Below are 20,722 nucleotides of genomic sequence, written 5' to 3'. Positions count from 1 at the left end.
CTCAGGACATGATCTCTTGGGTCTGGAGTCTGAGCCCTGCGTTGGGCTCTGTGCTGAGAGTGTGGAGCCTGCTTTGGGATTATCTCTCACTCTCTCTCTGCCCCTCCCGTGCTCATGCTCTTTCTCAAAATAAATCAATGAACTTAAAAAAAAGAGAACGGCTTGAGACTCTACAACAAAAAGGTCCAACAGAACTTTCTGGGATGATGGAAATAAATGGTATGTGTGCCATTAACCACACGTGGTGCAGCTGATGCACAGAATTTATTTTGCTTTTCATTAACTTCCATTCCTACGGCCACATGTGACTGTGGCTACTATATTGGACAGCAGGGGACATCGGGGCCAGAGCATTCCCTGCTGCGGGGCTCACCTGTGCACTGCAGGATGCGAGGCGTCCCGGCCTCTGCCCGCTGGATGCCAGCAGCAACACTCGCTCTTCAGCTGCGACCCCCCAAACCTCTCCAGACACAGCCAAATGCCCCCCCGGGGGCAAAGCCACCCTCCCCCAGATGGACAACCATGGCCCTAGCGAGCAAGATGAAAATTCTGCACTTCTGCCCTTTCCCAGTTCTTCAAAGGCACTCTGAGAGGACGGCAAAGGGAAACATTCAGTGTTCGGGACCGGTCGGTCCCTGCCTGACCATATTTATCAACGTCTCCACGGGCACGGCAGACAAGTCCACGTCGGAAATTCTAACAGCAGCGCCATGGAGTTGAACAGGTTTTTCCTCTGCCTTTATAACATGTGTATACCAGCTCTGCTTTTCACATATGACACAGAAAAAAAATGTGTTGGGGCACCTGGGTGGCTCAGTCGGTGAAGCGTCCAACTCTTGATTTTGGCTCAGGTCTGATCTCACAGTTTGACCGTGTGAGGCCCCGCGTGAGCCCCACATGAGCCCCGCATGAGTCCTGGCTGGGGCTCTGCGGTGACAGCGTGGAGCCTCCTTGCGATTCTGTCTCCCCCTCTGTCTCTGCCCCTCCTCTGCTCACACTCTCTCTCAAAAATAGAAACATAAACCTACAAAACGTGTGGAAATACCGGACATTATGAAAAACACCGAAGTCTCCTGAAGGCGTCAGGCTTACTGCACACCGGACTCTCCAACCAACAAGTGCTCAGGGAAAGCACAGCCCTCATGGGCAGATGCCCGGAGGGAAGGCACACACCACCGCTGGGCCTGGACCACGGGGACAGAGGACAGTCCGCACCTGCGGCACATCCCCTTTGCTCCTGGAGAACAGGGCACCCCCGCCCCGACCCCAAGTTAAAAATCCACGTGACCCCTGGAGCTGTGGGTTGTCCCCCATGGGGTCCAGACACCGCCCACACCGCCCAGGAAAGACACCAGGGACACCTCCCGCGGGAGCCCAGGGAAGGGCAGGCGCGGGGCCAGGGCCCTACCTGGTGGAACTCTCGTCCTGGACCAGCAGGGGAGGTCTGTCCGTGAGCTTCTGCGGGGCGAACTGGGGCGAAGGGGAGCGAGAAGTCTCCATGGCGGCCGGGCGCGGGGCCCGCAGCGAGGAAGGGAGGGGGGCTTGGCGCTCAGGCCCGGCCCGGTGCCCGTCTACATGCCTCCCCGCGCGCTCGCCGTCTTCGGGCCTTTGGCCGAGGGCCGGGCGGGGGGCGCACGCGTCCGGGGCCTCGGGGGACGGCGGGGGCCCGCTGGGGGTGCCGCCGGCCAGGCCCCCCAACTGCCCGGGCTCACGCTTGGGCGGCGGTGGCGGCGGCAGCCTCCGCGGGGCTGGCTGCTTGGGGACGGGCGCGGCGCTCAAGGGCCTGGGCTCCTGCCCGCGGGTGTGCGGGGCCGAGGGCGCGCCCTCTGAGGATCTGTAGTCTCGAGGGAGGGTCCCCGCTCGGCCGCGGGCCTCCGGGGGCACCTCCGGAGCCCCCCAGGCGGGAGACGGCTGACCGAGCTGGGCCGGCGTCCGGGAGTCCTGCTGTCCTGCCGCACCGCTTGCCGGCCGTCGGACATCTGCTTGTCTACAGGGAGAAAGTGTACAAGTGAGCGCACGATGCCAAGCCGCATCTCTCCAAACCGGACTAGATCCAGATCTCGATGACCTTCTTAACTCATTTTCGGTAATGAAAGCCAGATACGTTTTCCCACACCTGTCCCCGCCGTTCGTGACGCGAGGTATCCAGTCCAAGCACACACAGGAGGCTGCATGTTGCTACCTCACGTAACAGGACGGGAAATACTAAAATCACACGCACACACTTAAGGTACAGACGTGTACTTGCAGACACAAGTTGCATTGTGGGGCAAGAAAATTCACTATTTATTTATTTATAAAGGTTCAGACCTCTTAAAATTTTTTTTCAATGTTTATTTACTTTTGAGAGAGAGAAAAAGAGAGAGACAGAGACAGAGAGCGTGTGGGGGAGGGGCAGAGAGAGAGAGACACACACACACAGAATCCAAAGCAGGCTCCAGGCTCTGAGCTGTCAGCACGGAGCCTGACGTGGGGCTTCAACTCGGGAACCACGAGATCGCGACCTGAGCCCAAGTCAGATGCTTAACGGACTGAGCTACCCAGGAGTCCCCTTTACACATTTTTAAAAACAACACTGGTGAAAAATCTCATATGGCTATATTTAGAAATATTTGTTTCTTGATGTAACAGTATTTTTATGTGGCTTATTTAGGAAAATTGCCATTTACAAAAAGGCATAGAGCTTTCTAACATGAGCCTCAAATCAATTTATGAATAAAGCCTTTAAAATCAGTAGTATATTATTTTTCTCCTAAAGTTTTATTTATTTTGAGAGAGACAGAGGCAGCGTGAGTAGGGAAGGGGTAGAGAGAGAGGTAGACAGAGAGAATCCCCTGCAGGCTCCATGCTGCCTGCGTGGAGTGTGATGTGGGGCTTGAACTCACAAAGCCGTGAGATCATGACCCGACCCAAAAGGAAGCGTTGGACGCTTAACCGATGGAGCCACCCATGCACCCCAATCAGTCGTATATTATTAAAAAGGAGAAAAACATGGGGCACCTGGGTGGCTCAGTTGGTTGACCGTCCCACCCTTGATCCCTCGATTTTGGCTCAGGTCGTGATCCCAGGGTCAAAGGATCGAGCCCCACGTTGGGCTCTGTGCTGAGTGTGGAGTCTGCTTAAGAGTCTGTCTCTCTCTCTCTCACTCTCGCTCTCTCTCCCTCTGCCCCCTCCCCCACTCATGCTCTCTCTCTCTCTCTCAAATAAAATTTAAAACAAGAGACAAAAACAAAGACTTTGGGCGCTGCAGTGGCTCACTGATCATTCCATACTGCTACCCGTTCCCAGCTCTACCGCCACATTCGATGCACATACGCGTGTGCTCAGTACGCACAGACGCACACACAGGAAGGTCTCCGCAAAACCCGGACGGAGGCACACGCTCCAAGCACGTTTCTCTGCGCTGCAAGCAGCGCTCACTCACGGGCTAAGCACTCTCAACTCTGTGACAGAGCAGCCTGCCATGCCTTTGCCAGCACAGTTCCTTCCAACCTGACACAGTAAGAAAAGGAGCCTCTGAAGGACCGTTCCATTCAGGGAAGAGCAATTTGGCATTGACGAGATCACCTCAGAGCTGTTAAAGCAAACTCTAACGAGGGCAGCCGGGGGGAACCAGAAGACAGAGCACCGGTGCCCGTAAGTGACGTCCCCCTCTAACAAGCTAGGTAAGGCTTTCCCCCTCATTCCAGCACCCCCTTGGGGCCCAGGAGCGAGCCTGCCTCTTGGGATGTGATGCCCGGCCTGGGTGTTATGGATGCCCCAACCCCAGCCAGGCTGCTGCACGACAAAGTCCAGTGCCCGGCGCGTGTCCCTCTGACCGTGTCCCTCGGGGAAAGGGCCCCTCAGCTTCAGCGGATGCTCTGGAGGAGAACCCTGACCATGCCCAAGTCCCTCCCCTTCCCGTCGTCAGCCAGCCGGGGGCGGCCCCCCACCTTGTGCTGCCGTGAGCACAGCCACACACGGCTGGCCCCGGCCGCACCTAGAAGCTGGAAGCCGTCCACATCTGGGAGAAGTCCGAAGAGCTCAAGTCCCACAGGGGCCCTGAGAGAGGGCGGGTGTGGTCTCTGCTTTCAAGACGCTGAAGACACGGCCTCGGCTTCGAAGATGCACGGTGACAAAACAGCCAAGCAAAAGAGTTTAAAATATTAACCCAGCTTCAGAAAGTTAGATATGCAAGAAAAACATACATACTAGCTACACACTAAGAGAAACTAGAAGTTTTCAAAATAACTTTTTAATAAAAACGATTTTTTTAGATGTTTATTTTTGAGAGACAGAGAGTGAGCAGGGGAGAGGCAGAGAGGGAGGGAGACACAGAATCCGAAGCAGGTTCCAGGCTCTGAGGTCAGCACAGACCCCGACGCGGGGCTCCAACTCACAAACCATGAGATCATGATTTCAGCTGAAATCAGACGCTGAACTGACTGAGCCACCAAGGCACCTCGGAGCCCTTCCTTTTTAAATGTTGAAAAAATTTTCAAGGATAGGGGCTCCTGGGTGGCTCAGTTGGTTGAGTGTCCAACTTCAGCTCATGTCATGACCTCATGGCTCATGAGTTTGAGCCCGCATCGGGCTCTATGCTGACAGCTCGGAACCCAGAGCCTGTGTCTCCCGATTCTGTCTCCCTCTCTCTCTCTGCCCCGAACCCACTCGCATTCTCTGTCTCTCTTAAAAATAAACATTTAAAAAAATTTTTTAAAATTTTCAAGGATAAAGTCAATGGTGATAGAAATGGTGATAGAAAGATCCACACAGAGTAAGAAAATAAGAAGTCTTAAGGATTTGCCAGCAAAGGCACCTAACCATTTAGCTCCTAGGAATGCCTGGAACAGTGAGTCAAGCCATACAAAGGAACATTTAAAAGGCAGCTGCATTCCAGACTCCCAGCAATTGATATGCAGCTCAGGTCACTCACTGTCATGCAGAACATGCTAATGACACGTTATCAAGGAGAAGGCTGCTCCAGGAGGAGGCTCCCAGGACACCTGCAACCCCTGGGCAGGTGGGAGCCCAGCGCCTGGGTCTGAGGCAGGGCAGCAAAGCAAAACCAACCTCATCTGGATTCTCTCTCTGCCCCTCCCCTGCTGGTGTGCACTCTCTCTCTCTCCTAAAATAAATAAATAGACTTTAAAATAAAAGCTGACGGGTGCCGGGGTAGCTTAGTCAAGTCAGCATCTGACTCTTGATTTCAGCTGAGTTCATGATCTCATGGTCGTGGGTTTGAGACCCAAGTCCGGCCCAGCACTGATAGCATGCAGTCTGCTTGGGATTCTCTCTCCCCCCAGCGCCTGGCTGTTTTCTCCTCTGCCTGCTGCCATGAAAGGTCCGAGGCAGGGCAGCGAAGCAAAACAAACCTCATCTGAAGAGGAACCCCCACCCCCCGCCCCGCCCCAAGGCCACATAAATGCTGCTCAGGACCCCAGACACCCTGTGATAGGGGCAGAAATGACCAGAAGTCCAAAAGGAGAAAGACTATATACAGACACATACATACACACACACACACCAAATGCCCAGGGAATCCCATCAACACTGGTATTATTCAAATCTACGTTGTTGATTTGGGGATGCGGCCGGTCAGCCCCATGTCTAACTGTGCTTTCTAGATCCGAGAAGTGACGGTTTTATTTCCAGGTTCTTTCTGCTCGTGATGAGCCCTGTTGTGGCCCTGGGTTCCTCTCTCTGGGCCACAGGTTTCTGTTCCGTCTCACACAGGCCCTCTGCTCCTGGTGACCCGTAGCCCAGGACTGCTCTCACTCTCCAATGCTTGCGTGGTTCACAGTCTCCACTCGCCTCACTGGCCTATAAGCGCCTCCACGGAGGGCAGGAGACCAGGCTATCTTCTTGAAGCCTCACAAGCAAATATTGCATGCACCATGGCACACGGTCACCCAAACATCAACGTACAAATGCATCTGCTGCTTTCAGTCACTGTGCACAATGGTAAGGAGCAAGGCTGTGTTGCTTTCCTTCCTCCCTTCCTTCCTCCCCTTTCTTTTATGTTTATTTTTTATTCTTGAGGGGGGGAGGGAGGAAGGGGGGGGAGGGAGGGAGGGAGGGGGGAGAGAGAGAGAGAGAGAGAGAGAGAGAGAGAGAGAGAGAGAACAAGTGGGGGAGGGGCAGAAAGAGAGGGAGACACAGAATCCAAAGCAGGCTCCAGGCTCTGACCTGTCAGCGCAGAGCCGGATGTGGGGCTCGAACTCACAAACTGTGAGATCATGACATGAGCCGAAGTCGGACGCTTAACCGACTGAGCCACCCAGGTACCCCATTTCTTTTCTTTTTTTTTTTTTTTCTTTTCTTTTCTTTTTTTTTTTAAAGTTTACTTATTTACTTTGAGAGAGAGAGAGAGAAAGAGAGAGAGAAAGAGAAAAGAGAGAGAGAGAGAAAGAGAAAAGAGAAAGAGAGAGAGAGAAAGACAGCAAGCTGGGGAGGGACAGAGAATCCCAAGCAGGCTTCACACTGTCAGCTCGGTGCCTGACGCAGGGCTCGAACTCACAAACTGTGAGATCATGACCTGAGCCCAAATCAAGAGTCGGATGCTTCACGGGCTGAGTCACCCAGGCGCCCTGCGAGGCTGCATTTTCTGAGACGCAGCCAGTCAGGTTCTCAGAGAAATAACTTTGCAGGTGAACATTCCCATCATAAGTGAACATTTTTAGACTGCTCTGCAATCACTAATTAATTCAGCACTGCTTTGCAAGTAGGGTTAACCATTGTCTCCATCAAGGAAAAGAGAAACATTTCTAGCTCTCGGATGACTTACGTGACGCGTACCACAGGGTCCTCCTTTCCTATGTACTTAGAGGGACAATGAGAGGAGAGGGACACACGGTCACTTGTGACCTGGACACACATTTCCTGCTCACGGCTCTTCCTCCTGATGCACTTCAGTGTCTGAGGCCATGGTGAGGCTCTGGCCCACATTTCATTTGGGGTTTCGCTAGGCAGACGCTTCCCATCACAGCACCATTTACCAGCTGTGTGACATCGGCAAGAGACAGTGTGTCACCAAGCCTCATTTCCTCACCATGGGATACCGCGGGGGGAGGGGAGCCACGCGAGGCAGAGGCGGCAGAGCCCCCCGCGCGGCGGGATCCATGTGGCGGCCCCCACCGGCCACACGCTGCGCGGAGCCCCCAACGGGAGAGTGCCCCGTGTGGCGGAGCAGACCCGAACGCAGGTCTCCGCGGCAGCACCGCGTACCCCCCGCCCACGCCACGCCACAGCGCGGCACGGCGAGGCAGGGCCGCCCAGGCCTCCACCTGGGGAAGGGCATCCCCGTGGCAGCTGCTCCGGGGCGCTTACGGTACCGCCACAATCCCGTGGGATGGAACTGCCCAAGTGAACGACGGGGAGAGACAGAGCAACCTTCCGGTGGAAGACAACACTCGGGTGTTTCCTCCTTTCATTTCAATATTGCGAAAAATGCTAACTCCCACCGTTCACAAAGCCAGCCCGCCGCCGACGCCAGCGACGGACAGGGTGGCTGGCGTACCGGAGACGGTTCAAGAGCAGTACTTGCGAGTGTATGTGGCAAAGCCAGGTCTGCACGGGACAAAATGACTCCACAGGCCAACCGGGTAGGACTCGGAAGTGCTGCCTTCCAGGCAGAGACAGGCCTCCCAGAAGCGGTGGAGGTCGACATTCACAGTTTTAGGTGGCACACATCCATTGCCTGCGGGTATGGAGGACGGCGATTTTGCGAAGGCTGGAACCGTTTATTAGAAATCACAGCTTCTCTCCCTGTATCTGCACGGAACACCACCAGGCAGGCTGTCTCAAGAAGAACACTGCCACCGGACATTCAGACGAGCCAGGTGGCTGGACAGACACGGGACGCTCACGCCACAAGTACAAGTCTCCGGAACGAGTCCCTGGTGTCTCCGCTGATCTTTGTGTGCCCCAGGGAACTCCCAGCACACACACATGGCCGCAGTGAAGCACACGCAGGAAGGTCTTCTGTCTACACAGCACCCCTCAGGGCCAAACAAGGTGGGAAAAGGTGACGATGATGGGCAAGGCATGGAAGCGAAAGAGGCAATCGACCGATTCACTGATGAACGGACGGAAACGACTAGAAACGTCTCCAACAGCATGAACACCCAGGGATAATGGCACCACCCACTCTTTCCTTGGAAATGCCAGACTACCACAGGATTTCCCAGATGGTGAGCCCCTGGAGGCTAAAGGCTGTCTGGCTGTCGTATCCCAGTTTCCGAGTATGCAAACGACATCTACCAAATGCATGGACAGGTACACTAGTGATGAGGGAGAGAGCGGTTTCCATGAGTCCTGTCCCAATTCCGTGTCTCGCAGAATCACCTTCTGGGAGGGGAGGGGCGCTGAAATCGTTTTCAATCCAGTCATCTCTTTACTGCAACGTCTCCACTAAAGTTATTCCCTCTGCGTCAGACCCAAAGAGGCTCTCTCTTCTGTGATTCTAATGCCACATGGGGAAAGAAATCACTTTAGAAAATCAGATGAATGTTACTTCTTCATTATCTTAACAGATTGATAAAAAGACTTGCTTCCTTTGGGTTTTGTTTTTTACTTGCAGGAATTTGGGTGGTAAATAGGAATGAAGCTGAATTGAGAGGGACTGGTAAGACGTTTGTAGTTAAGTGGAGGAGAACAGATTAATAGAGAGATTCCACACACACAGAGGATCCAAATCAGAACGTACAACAAGCACAGATTTCTTGAAGGACTAGTGTCCAATCACAGAAAATACTTAGATTTAGAGACTGCAGTCTGTGACCGCCCCTCAAGCATCCAACTCTGTGTTCAGAACACGTGTTTTGAATCTATTCCAGGCCTCTTTCATTTCTGTGGCTAGAGATACTTGTTCCTGTTTCCAAGATGTGACACTTGGAAATTTTTGTTTGTTTTAATGTGTTTATTTCATTTATTTTTGAGAGAGAGAGAGAGCGCGAGAGGGCGCATGAGTGGGGGGAGCACAGAGAGGGGGACAGAGGATCTGAAGCAGGCTCTATGCTGACAGTAGACAGCCCAACATGGGGCTCAAACTCACGAACCGTGAGATCATGATCTGATGATCTGAGTCAAAGTCAAACAAACACTTAACCTACTCAGCCACCCAGGCACCCCTGAAAATTGATGAATTGTTTTGTTTTGATTGAACCAAAATCAGGCAAATTCTCTCTGCCAATGAAAGCTCCAGACCAGTGAGAAACAGGCACAAATGGACTAAAGATGACATTTTCACGTGCTCGGTTAGCAAAGTTTTCTTCAGGCATTCAGTTATCAGCTTTCCTAAAAATACGTTCTGTGCAAAGTTCAAAGTGGGCAAGCCCGATCCGAACTGCAAGGTTTTAGAACTAGCCAAACTGATCAAATCAAGATTTCAGAGGGAAGTGGGGCTGGCCAATGACACTGCTCCACTGCTGGCTATAGACTGCACTCACTGTGGTCTGCAGGCTTTAAGTAGGTGACCCGGCAGGGCACGATTAGTCTTCTGAAACCGCAGGACACAAGAGTGTGTGCCACAAGTCACCCCACAGTCTCAGCGCACCCTGCCGTCTCTTCTGATGGGTGTTTGGATCCCCTGGTCCAGCTGCACCTGCGGCCAGCCAGGACCCCACTCTCAGCATGGGTCAGCCCATGTCCGACCAGAAAATACCTGAAGCAGGACACACAATACAAACCACAAGAGATACAGTAAAAAGTTCTCTCTGCCTTCTGAGACCCTGGCAGCTCCTTCCGCAACTCATGGGAAGCTATTACCAGTTTGAAGCCTATCAAAGGAAACAGGGGAAATGTAATCAATGTCAGAGGCTTTCGACCCTCCCAGGCATGAGGTTACCCTGTCCATATTTCTTTCCAAGATGTGTAAAAAAGCAGCTTCCTGAACCCACCCCTCCAATTCTCAAGAACATTCTGAAGGAACGTAGGGGATGATGCTACAGAGATGCAAATCTAAGCTCTCCTCGAACTTACTCCAGGAGAAGCCAGCTCGGGGCAGAGGTAGGGGCTGATGAGGACACGTACGCCTGCAAATCTGTTATCTTAGCAAAAGCCTTCCTGGGAATCTGGATGTCAAGCCAGTGCTGAGAATCTCTGCTTTATGGGACCCTCCCCTCCCAAATTCCTTCTCTCCCCTTGTTCTAACCACTTGATCTGAGTATTACAAACTATGCCTGAAGCTTTAATCCTTGGCTTGGCATGTCCCTTCGAAACCAGACGATCATCCTCTGAAGACACAGTGAGATTAAGTACCCCTTGGTACCAGCCTTGGAGGGATAAAGCCTTGATGTTTCATTCTCCACCAAGAAAGGCTTCTCAAACCCTGGGCCCAGGGGATTTGGGCCTTGGCCTGTAGTTTGTCAAACCCTGCTCTAAAAGGCAAGGCAGATATTAATTTCTAAACAATTTTAACTCCTTTTGCTAAGTACTATGAAGAGAATGCCAAGGGAGAAAAGAGGAGAGACTTTACAGAGAGGAGGGCCTGCTGAGTTCCTCTAAAGCTATGATTTTATAACTGCAATGGCTCCTTTTTAGCTATTAGTGGGAGCAATGGTCTCTTGTGAACATCCTTGGGTGAACCATGGTGAATGCTGCAACCTGTCGCTGCAAATCATTAGAAGCAGTCAGAAGGAAAAATCAGGTTAGTATCGTATTATGGCAGACACTTCATTTACCTCAATAATAGTTTCGGGAACATCTAGGCTGCGTAAGTTTTTATTAGGTATGATCTGTTCTTGATAAAAACTTAAAAGCTGCAAACATTAGGGCACAGGGAACAAGTGATACATGAATTTGGGTTTACCCTACATCTTGTGCCCTACATGTACAAGCTTTTCTCCTGAGCCACTTAAGTTTTTAAAAACACATGTTTGTATTCCTAGAAATCTAGCTATGGATCTGGGAAGTCTTGACATTATAGAACATCTCCACCTCTATTCCTCCCCACACCCCACCACAATTTTATCTTTTATTTTTATTTTGGGAGAGAGAGAGACAGAGAACACACACATGCATGCAAGAGGGGGAGGGGCAAAGGGAGGGAGAGAGAGAGAGAAAGAGAAGGAAGGAGGGAGAGGGAGGGAGAGAGAGAGAGAGAGAGAGAGAGAGAGAGAGAATCTTAAGCAGGCTCCAAGTTCAGTGCAGAGTCCGACTCAGAGCTCGATCCCATGACCACACCACAATCTTATCAAGGTATTGTTTACACACCATAAAATTCAAGCGATGGGAGGTTTGGGTAAATGTATAGAGTTGTGTATTCACCACCACAATCAAGTCAAAATACAACTGCACTGCCCCAGAAAGTTCCCTCTTGCTCTAAGGCACTTACTGCAGCCCTGACTGAAAACCCTGTAACGTAGTGTGTTTGTCTGCAAGGACAGCCAAGTTTAGGCAGACGTAGAAGATTAAAATTCCTTAAAACTACAAGTCAGGGGTGCCTGGGTAGCTCAGTCAGTTAAATATCTGACTCCTGATTTCAGCTCAGGTCATGATCTCATGGTTCATGGGTTCAGGCCCTGCATCAGGCTCTGTGCTGACGGCGTGGAGCCTGCTTGGGATTCCTTCTCTTCCCTTCTCTGTCTGTCCTTCCCCCATTTATGCTCTCTCTCTCTCTCTCAAAATAAACTTTTGGGGGAAAAAAAACACCTACAAATCAAACCCTACTGAAATCATTGGGAAATGCCCATTTCAACAAATTTGAGAGTGAATCTATTCACGACTTGCACAAATTAATGTTCTGAAAGCAAAGCCACGTTGCAGTGACCTTTCCAGACTGTGAGCAAAGTATTCCATGGGAAGGATCAGCCACCCTGGGCCTTTCCACTCTTCTTCTGTCCTCCCCTTGTTGCATTTTACAAACATGCGTATGCTTTAGCCACCATTAGCATGGAAAGTAGATATGCCTGACCCTGTCCCCCAGAAACTTCTGGCTCCTCCTGCCACCACCACCAGATCAAGGCCAGACTGCATGCTTGATCTTGCAGGCTCCCTCTCATCCCTCCCAAGCCACCTGCCACTCCTCAGGGATGCATGTTCCTGCAACATACATTTTGGCCAAAGGCCCTCCCCTGCCATTTATGCCTCACGGTTTCCATATCTCTGCTTTGATCCACACTCTTCAGAATACGCCCCATGGATACCATTCCCATTTTCTTTAAGATCCAATCTTTTCCATGAAGCGTTTCCAGGACCTGTTTTTGTTTTTGTTTTGTTTTGAGAGAGACAGACAGAACGTAAGCAAGTGGGGGGGGGGCAGAGAGGGAGACACAGAATCTGAAGCAGGCTCCAGGCTCTGAGCAGTCAGCATAGAGCCCGATGCGGGGCTCAAACTCACGAACTGCAAGATCATGACCTGAGCTGAGGTCACATGCCCAACTGAGGAGCCATCCAGGTGCCCCCATTTCCAGGACCTGTTGACAAACAAGCCTTTCTTCTGATGAACCCCCATAAGGATTTAATCTTTACCTGTTTGTCCCCAAACTATACTCAATTTATCTGTATTATTTCCGTTGAATATCACTTCTCCTGGATACGGTGATAACACCCACTTCTGTCCGTAGGCCTAACGCAGTGCCCTGGCACAAGGCAGGCTTCAGCAAAGACTCAGTGAGGTAACAGGAAGAAAGGAGGGAGGGAGTAAGGGAGGAGAGGAAGCCAAGGCCGGCAGGCTGATTTTCTTGGGCCTTCTGACTACCTGACATCACAGTATTTATTTCTGTAACCCTCCAAAATTCGTATGTTAAATCCTAACTCCCCCTCACCCAGGGGATAGTGTTAGGGGGTGGGACGTGGGGGAGGTAATTAGGGCATAAAGATGGAGCCCTCAGCAGTGGGAGAGTGCCCTTGTAAAAGAGACATGAGGGGCACCTGGGTGGTTCAGCTGGCTGACTGTCTGACTTCGGCTCAGGTCATGATCTCAAGGTTCATGAGTTTGAGTCTTGCATCGGGCTCGCTGATATCAGTACGGAGCCTGCTTCTGATCCTCTGTCCCCCCCTCACTTGTGCGCGCTCTCTTTCTCTCTCTAAAAAGAAAAAAAAAGAGAGAGAGACACAGGAAAGCGTTTGTGGCCCCTCTCTCTGCCCTCCACCATGTAAGGACACGGCAAGAACAGAGCTGTCTGCAAACCAGGAAACGGGTCTCACCAGGAACCAAGTCAGCTGCACTTCAATCTTGGATTTCCAGCCTCTGGAACTGGTGAAAAGTAAATGTCTGTTGTTTAAGCACCAAGTCTACGGTAATCTGTTATATTATTATCTTCCCTGACAACAGAGGAGAAGATCCTTCAAGGGAGATTCTCTCTGTACCTGATTCCATTTTGCAGGCTTCCTGGCACCTCACCACGTAAATACAGATCAGTAACCAGAAACATACTGATGTCACCCAAAGACCTGTCCACAGAGCCCGCGGTTCTGATCGAATACTAATTAAAACATAGGGGCAAACACACACACACACACACACACACACACACACACACACACACACACACGCACCTAGTATGCTGGAGCTGTGAGGCCTGGGAGAAGATTCCATGCCCCGACCTGGTCTTAAATGAGAGGCGGACGGCGTCAGCTCTACTGCGCAGCCGTGTCCTGACTCAGTCCTTGCAATTTCACATCACGTTGCATGAATGCTATAGAAACCGACGCAACTCACAGAAGCAGTTAGGTTTCCTTGCCCATTAAACACAATCTGAAGCCCCTCAATTTTTCAACAAAGCGATGACCATAATAAAAATATTAACTGGGGACTGAGTAGCCCTTTACTCTTTCCAATGTGTTTGTATCTATAGTTAAATGGCTTCTATGTATTTTACTTGGACGCACTTACACCCTGAGCAATCAAATGCTTTTGGGGCGGTGGGCCACAGCAAAACTCACAACAGGAACATTATAATGAACATAAAAACATCCTGATGAGGGAGAACGAAAAGGAGAAAGGCACAGGCATGGAAAAGTGCTCAAGCGAGCAGACCCTGGCAGGTATGGAAGTCTGACAGCTGTGCCTCAGACGGGCTCCTGTCAACCAGAGCAGGTGGCCGGAGGTGCTGGGGTACTGGGTAGGCGGGCACTTCTCGATTCTTCAGCACACACAACCCTAACCCTAACGTCCATTGGCAGAGGGCAAGCATAACTGAGAAAATCCAGTACTTCTGCCTGGCCTGGGAGGACACGGCAGCCCCAGAGCCTACGTGACTTACTGATAACCTGAGCTAGGGTGTAGACATTCATCTGTGACTCCTACTCTCTGTCTACAACATCACGTGAGACACTCCTCTGAAACCCCTATGTTCTTCTCTTCCTGACCAGTTTTATCTTCTTTGCAAAAACTCTGTAGAATGTTTCAGGTGGCAGTCTACAGCTCATAGTAAGGTCACAGACCCAGAGCCCCAGATGGTTATGCTTGTGACGTCACTAACGCAAAGGCTAGTACACAACTGCCAGGGGCCAGGAGCCAGCAGGATGGGAATGGACTGTGCAAAACCACCAGGCAGGGGCAATGGCATGATTATTAAATACTTATACACAGAAAAGGACAAAACTAAGCATAACCAACCCTAAATGTTTGAAAAGCACACAACGCACTTCAGGGATCTATCTGCAACCTAAATAACAATGATCATGAAGAGAGAGGTCCTACCGCCAACAGGAAAATGAACACAAGATATGAACAGTAATGAACCAAAGAAAAAATACAAATGGCTAGACAAGACACAAACTCAACTTCGCTAGTTACTGGGCAAATGCAAGTTAAAAATGAAATTGCTCTTTTCCTGTCGAATCACAGAACTTTTAAAATGTCTGATGTGGGTGCCTGGGTGGCTTAGTCAGTTAAGCATTCGACTTCAGCTCAGGTCATGAGCTCACGGTTTGTGGGTTCAAGGTCCGTGTCGGGCTCTGTGCTGACAGCTCAGACCTTGGAGCCTGCTTCAGATTTTGTGTCTCCCCCTTTCTCTCTGCCCCTCCCCTGCTCACACTCTGCCTCTCTTTCTCTCAAAAATAAACATTACATTTTTTTTTTTAATTTATAGTTGGGGCACTGGCTGGCTTAGTTGGTTGAGCGTCCAACTTCAGCTCAGCTCATGATCTCAGGGTTCGTGAGTTCGAGCCCCACATTGGGCTCGTTGCTGTCAGTGCAGAGCCTGCTTCAGATCCTCTGTCCTCCTCTCTCCCTGCCCCTCCTCTGTTCTCTCTCAAAAAATAAATAAGCATAAAAATAAATAAATGAATGAACAAATAAATGTCTGATGTGGCCAGAGTTTTGAGAAAGTAGGACTGCCCTAGGCTACTAGGTGGTAGGGCACAAACAGCATGCACTTTATGGAAGGCAATTTGCGCGTATTTTCCAAAAGCCTACCAAGCAATTCCGTATCTAGAATTTGATCCTAGGGAAATCAGCATGCCAGAACATGAGTATTTCACAAGATGTTTGCTGCAGCCTCACCTATATAACTGTGAAAGTGTGGAAATAATCCTAAAAGTCTACAGGACCTCTACTGGACATTCGTATCTTACAATGCCACGCATCATACACAGAACTTCCTTATATATTTTTAAAGTTTTTCTTAAAAAAATTTTTTTTAATGTTTATTCATTTTTGAGAGACAGAGATAGCGCAAGTGGGGTGGGGCAGGGAGAGATGGAGACACAGAATCTGAAGCAGGCTCCAGGCTCTGAGCTGTTAGCACAGGGCCCGACGCAGGGCTCGAACTCAGAGAGTGTGAGATTATGACCTGAGCTGAAGTCAGACACTCAACCGACTGAGCCACCCAGGTGCCCCTAAACTTTTTCTTTTTTAAATGTTTATCTATTTTAGAGAGAGAGAGAGAGAGAGAGCACACACACAGGGACACACGAGTTGGGGAGGGGCACAGAGGATCCGAAGAGGGCTCTGTGCTGACCAAAGAACTTCCTTATATTTTTACTTTTTTGTTTTAATGTTTATTTATATTTGAGAGAGACAGAGAGAGAATGCGAACAGGCGAGGGGCACAGAGAGAGGGAGAGAGAGAATCACAGGCAGGCTCTGTACCATCAGTGCAGAGCTTGATGTGGGGATCAAATCCATGAACCTTGAGATCGTGACCTGAACCGAAACCCAGAGTTGAACGCTTAACTGACTGAGCCACCCAGGCGCCCCTAGTCTCCCCATAATTTAAGAGAAAATCATTTGCTTCAGCTGTCTTTCTCTTACCACAATTGTATGTGACCCCAAATTCTCAAAATTCTATACATTGGATTGTCTAATTATTGTCACTCAGCTAAACCATATTTGGAAATGGGTTATTTACCCAATAGGCTTTAGATATATTAATTGTACATAAAAGCTTACCTTATATACTTTATTACTCTATAAAATGTCTAATATGTGAGTGTGCCTATGTTGTACACATATATACATATACGTGCATGCACGTGGATATAAATGTTAAAACACCTTCCTAGAGTTTCTAATTATTCCATCTTTAATGGCCTCTGAGTATGTTTAAGGGCCCACTGGCTAGACTTTGCAAGAGTCATTAAATAACAAATGTTATGCAAGTTATACCCCAAAGCACTTCATCTGTTAGCAGCTGACTTTATGAGGCATTAGCACAGGACACCGGACGGGTTTGACTGTCAAGGGCACTGCTATTCCATCAACAAAGCCTGCAGGCAGGAACACCATTGGCAGACAGGAGCTCGTTTTATTTTAAATGGATCTCAAAGACATTAATGTGTGTGTGTGTGTGTGTGTGTGTGTGTGTGTGTGTGTGTGTGTGACTTATATTTATAGGTCTTCTTTCCCATGAATGTTGATGGCACTAAGACAATACAACCTGGGGGCTGGGTGTGTGACCTCAAGGGGGATTGCAGTGCCTGGCTTCTGTCCCTGCGAATGAAAAACTAGTATGGTCTCAAGGGACCTCAGAAATCAGTGATTCCAAACGCTTTATCCTTCCTTCCTTCTTTTTTTTTTTTAATAAGTATTTTAAAGCTTTCTCAGTCTTTTTTTTTTCAATGTTTACATATTTGAGAGACAGAGTACAAGCGGGGGAGGGGCAGAGAGAGAGGGAGCCACAGAATCTGAAGCAGGCTCCAGACCCCGAGCTGTCGGCATAGAGCCCGATGCGGGACTCAAACCCACGAACCGTGAGATCATGACCTGAGCCGAAGTCGGACGCTTAACCGACTGAGCCACTCATGCGCCCCTTATTATAGTTAATTAAAAAAAAAAATCTCCTAAGTCCACATGAAATTTAACTTGATAGATGACACAAAATAAGAATATACTTTTTTCCTAATCTATTTTTTTCAACAGCATATGTGACATGATTTTTTTTTATTTTTTTTTTAACGTTTTATTTATTTTTGAGACAGGGAGAGACAGAGCATGAACAGGGGAGGGTCAGAGAGAGGGCGACACAGAATCCGAAACAGGCTCCAGGCTCTGAGCTGTCAGCACAGAGCCCGACGCGGGGCTCGAACTCACGGACCGCGAGATCATGACTGGAGCTGAAGTCGGCCGCTTAACCGACTGAGCCACCCAGGCGCCCCGTGACATGATTTTTTGTCTTCTGTTGTTTTTCATGCGTTATTAAATCTTCAATTAAAAAATAAGCTCATTTTTGGGCTACTGATTCTCTTGTATTAATTAACTTTTGTCTGTTCTTGAACCACTGCTGCACTACTTGAATTCTTGTTGCTTTATAATACATTTAAGTTCCTGTGAGGACTCGTCTTCTCCCTTATTACACTTTAAAAAATAATTTTTTGTTAAAGATTTTATTTATTTTAATGTTTATTTATTTTTGAGAGAGACAGAGTGTGAGGAAGGGGAGGGGTGGAGAGAGAGGGAGACACAGAATCCGAAGCAGCTCCAGGCCCTGAGCCGTCAGCACAGAGCCCGACGCGGGGCTCGAACTCACGAACTGCGATCATGACCTGAGCCGAAGTCAGATGCTTAACTGACTGAGCCACCCAGGCGCCCCAAACTCCTTATCGTATGGACAAAGAAACGGAGGGTCAGAAAGGCAGCCTGCAAGTTATACCCGCGCAGCTCAGGATACACGTCCCCAGTCTCTCAGCCTGGTTAGGGATTCTTTGCACCACACGCCCCCTCGGGAGTCCACACTGCAATTCCTTCCCACTGCACTATAAGCATCCTGGATTTGAGACATGAAAGGTCAGAAGAGACTAGCTTTGCCAACGAGCACCGCCATCTCCTCTCCTACTTCCTTGTAGGACCTTTCAATGTCAGAGGTGGCATGAATCCGCAGGAACCCAACAGATTAAAAACCAGCCATACTGCACGCAAGGGCTGTGTGAATCCAGCACTTAAGCCCTGGTTTGCTTACTGTAAAGTGAACATGGTATGCAATGTGCTCAGGCCCAAGATGTGTGTGTGTGTGTGTGTGTGTGTGTGTGTGTGTGTATGAAAATGCTTGTGAACTTTAAGAATTAACACAAGAGATTCTGCAAATGTTTTTTTAAAGGCAAAAAACTAAGTAACTGTAGGATCTCGTCAGACCTCCAGCTCTGTCTAGAAGCTGCCCAGAAAGGACCTAATTATCTAAGGAAAAGCCAGCTGGAAAACCCAAGTGTCCACTAACCAGGGAAAGACGGGTTGATCCAGTGGACACAAAATAGCAGCCCTGGTTTCTACCACCTTGACCTTCTTTAATTTTAATGCACATAAGAGGCAAAGAATTAAAGGCCGTGAAAGTAAAGCAAACGCATTCTAAAAACCACATAACATATCAGCTTCCCAACACACCACTGAAATTCAAAGGTGGATTTGGGGGAAGCGGCCAGTCCATGTTAAACAGGGGGCACTTAGCACAGGCTTCCCAGGGCCATGTCACTCCAGCTGGGCAAGAGATGCCTCGTACAACCTGTATGGTTAACACCAACATACATGTGTGTTCTGTTCGTGCATCTATAAGGATACCCTGCAAATTTTTAAGGGGTGTGTGTCAGCTTGAGTGTGTATGTATGTGAGAGAGAAAAGGAAACCATATTTCTTCCACCATGCATGACAAAAAGCAAATGTGGAGATGTACCTCCTACTACTGTCCGTGGAATACTTTTCTGCAACACAATAATGAAAAATATTTATAGAATACCCCTCAAAGATTCTGCTTCGCAAGGGAAATATGCCAGCCCTTCATCTGACCTGCACCCAATTTGCACATATTTTACGTGACATGTTTCATTCATTCATTCATTCTGTAAGTCTTCAGTGTGGAAGGCGGCAGGCCATTTTATAGGTTTCTGAAAACCTTTCTTCAAACTCCTTTTCCTTTTTACTTCTCAACAGCATGGCCACTACATATGCATTTTAAAAGAACGCCTGCCCATGGGAGTCAGTAAATGCAGACTCAAACAGTGTATGCATGTGTGAGCATACACACACACACGTACATGCAGATTTTTCTCTGAAAATGGCATCCTCCCTCCAGACACAAAAGCATCTGCTAATAGCAAAGGCATTTCACAAATCTTTCTTTTACAATATAGAAGGTAAAGACTCAGAGCACACGTACAGTAAAACCTGTGAAGAAACGGCATGCCTCTAAGCTGTCACAATCACAGTGGGGAGCAAAACCTAAGACCTGCACAGTACTCAGAACCACACTGATTCCATTTTCTACATTTAGGCGTTTTTCACTGCAATTAGCAGTCTACGTGTGAATCTAGCCACAGAGCATTGTTCCATACCTAAACGTGCACACCTGATTTTGCTGCCCGCCCCCCCCCCCCCCATTTCCATGTGGCCGACTCACCATTTCCTTTCAATATCCGCAGTCAGTGCCTCGGTCATGAAAATGCTAATTTCCTACTGGCACAGAAAAAGCAAAGGCGAGACGCTGTTCACACCATGCCGGCCTTCCGCCGATCTCACGCAGAGCGATGCTCCCACATCCCAGGCTACCGGTCCCACCGGCACCATGGCTCGCAGCCCAGAATGCGGTACGGAAAGCCACTGCCTTCTCATTTCAGAGCACGTTTAGCCAACTGCCAAACCGAAAGCTGCGAAGTCTGCATGGATCCAGAAGCACAGAAGCGGCACAGGCGCGTGTCTGCACACGTACGTGCGTGCGTGCGTGCAGAGCTGGAATCTGCACCCCAACCTGCATCATTTTTCATTTCCAGGCAGCACAATAAACAAGGAAAACATTTACAGACCTCCCCGGATCTCACCCACTGTGCTGCCTGAGCTGACAACCTGCTCGTAAAGACAGGAGAACAAAAGAGACACTCGTAACTACACATGGAAGCAGCAGAGGCATGAGGCGACGGGTCCCATCCCGGGCGAGCTGCCTAAGAACAAATCCGGGAGTCTCTTACCGGCTCCCCGCTGGCTGCCTGCGCGTGGTGGAGCAGCGGGAACACGGCGGGGTGCTCCCTCCAGGGACGGGGCAGCCTCACCCTGCCGCAGCCCCTGGGTCTAGCTGCCTCCGGCACAGAGGAGCCTCAAAGCCATGCTCACAGCAGCTGGCCTGTCTGTGCCTGCTGCCTCGTGATGGACAAGTTCACGCAGGCTCTGTCAACTCTAACCTCCCTGACTCAAGGCTCCCTTGTATTTCATGTTACTTCATCACCAACTCCTGACCTCAGGGGGAACATTCCCAAGGCTTCTATGCTTAGAACCCCCACCCCCAAAGACTTGCCCTTTTAAAGCTACCAAAAGGCTCGGGTGTCTTCCTCCTTACCGTTTAAAAGGAGGAAACACAGGAAAGCCTAGTGAATGTATT

General features: G+C 49.7%; 1 protein-coding gene across 3 annotated transcripts in view; it reads right to left on the bottom strand.

Annotated features, from left to right (window-relative positions):
- The window catches only part of SHROOM2 (shroom family member 2), a 154,768-nt gene that overhangs the window by 16,715 nt on the left and 117,331 nt on the right, over window positions 1-20,722 (bottom strand). For 2 of the 3 annotated variants that reach the window (XM_042926557.1, XM_042926558.1), the window contains one exon: window positions 1,409-1,987. In XM_042926557.1, the coding sequence (XP_042782491.1) occupies window positions 1,409-1,987 (579 nt within the window). Of the gene's footprint in view, window positions 1-1,408; window positions 1,988-20,722 lie in introns of those variants that run through there. The other variant, XM_042926559.1, reaches the window with a different exon arrangement.

The sequence above is a fragment of the Panthera leo genome, chromosome Y, assembly GCF_018350215.1.
Source record: "Panthera leo isolate Ple1 chromosome Y, P.leo_Ple1_pat1.1, whole genome shotgun sequence".
Lineage (NCBI taxonomy): Eukaryota > Metazoa > Chordata > Mammalia > Carnivora > Felidae > Panthera > Panthera leo.
Note: the sequence above shows the minus strand (reverse complement) of the source record. Positions and strands in the feature narration are given on the sequence as shown.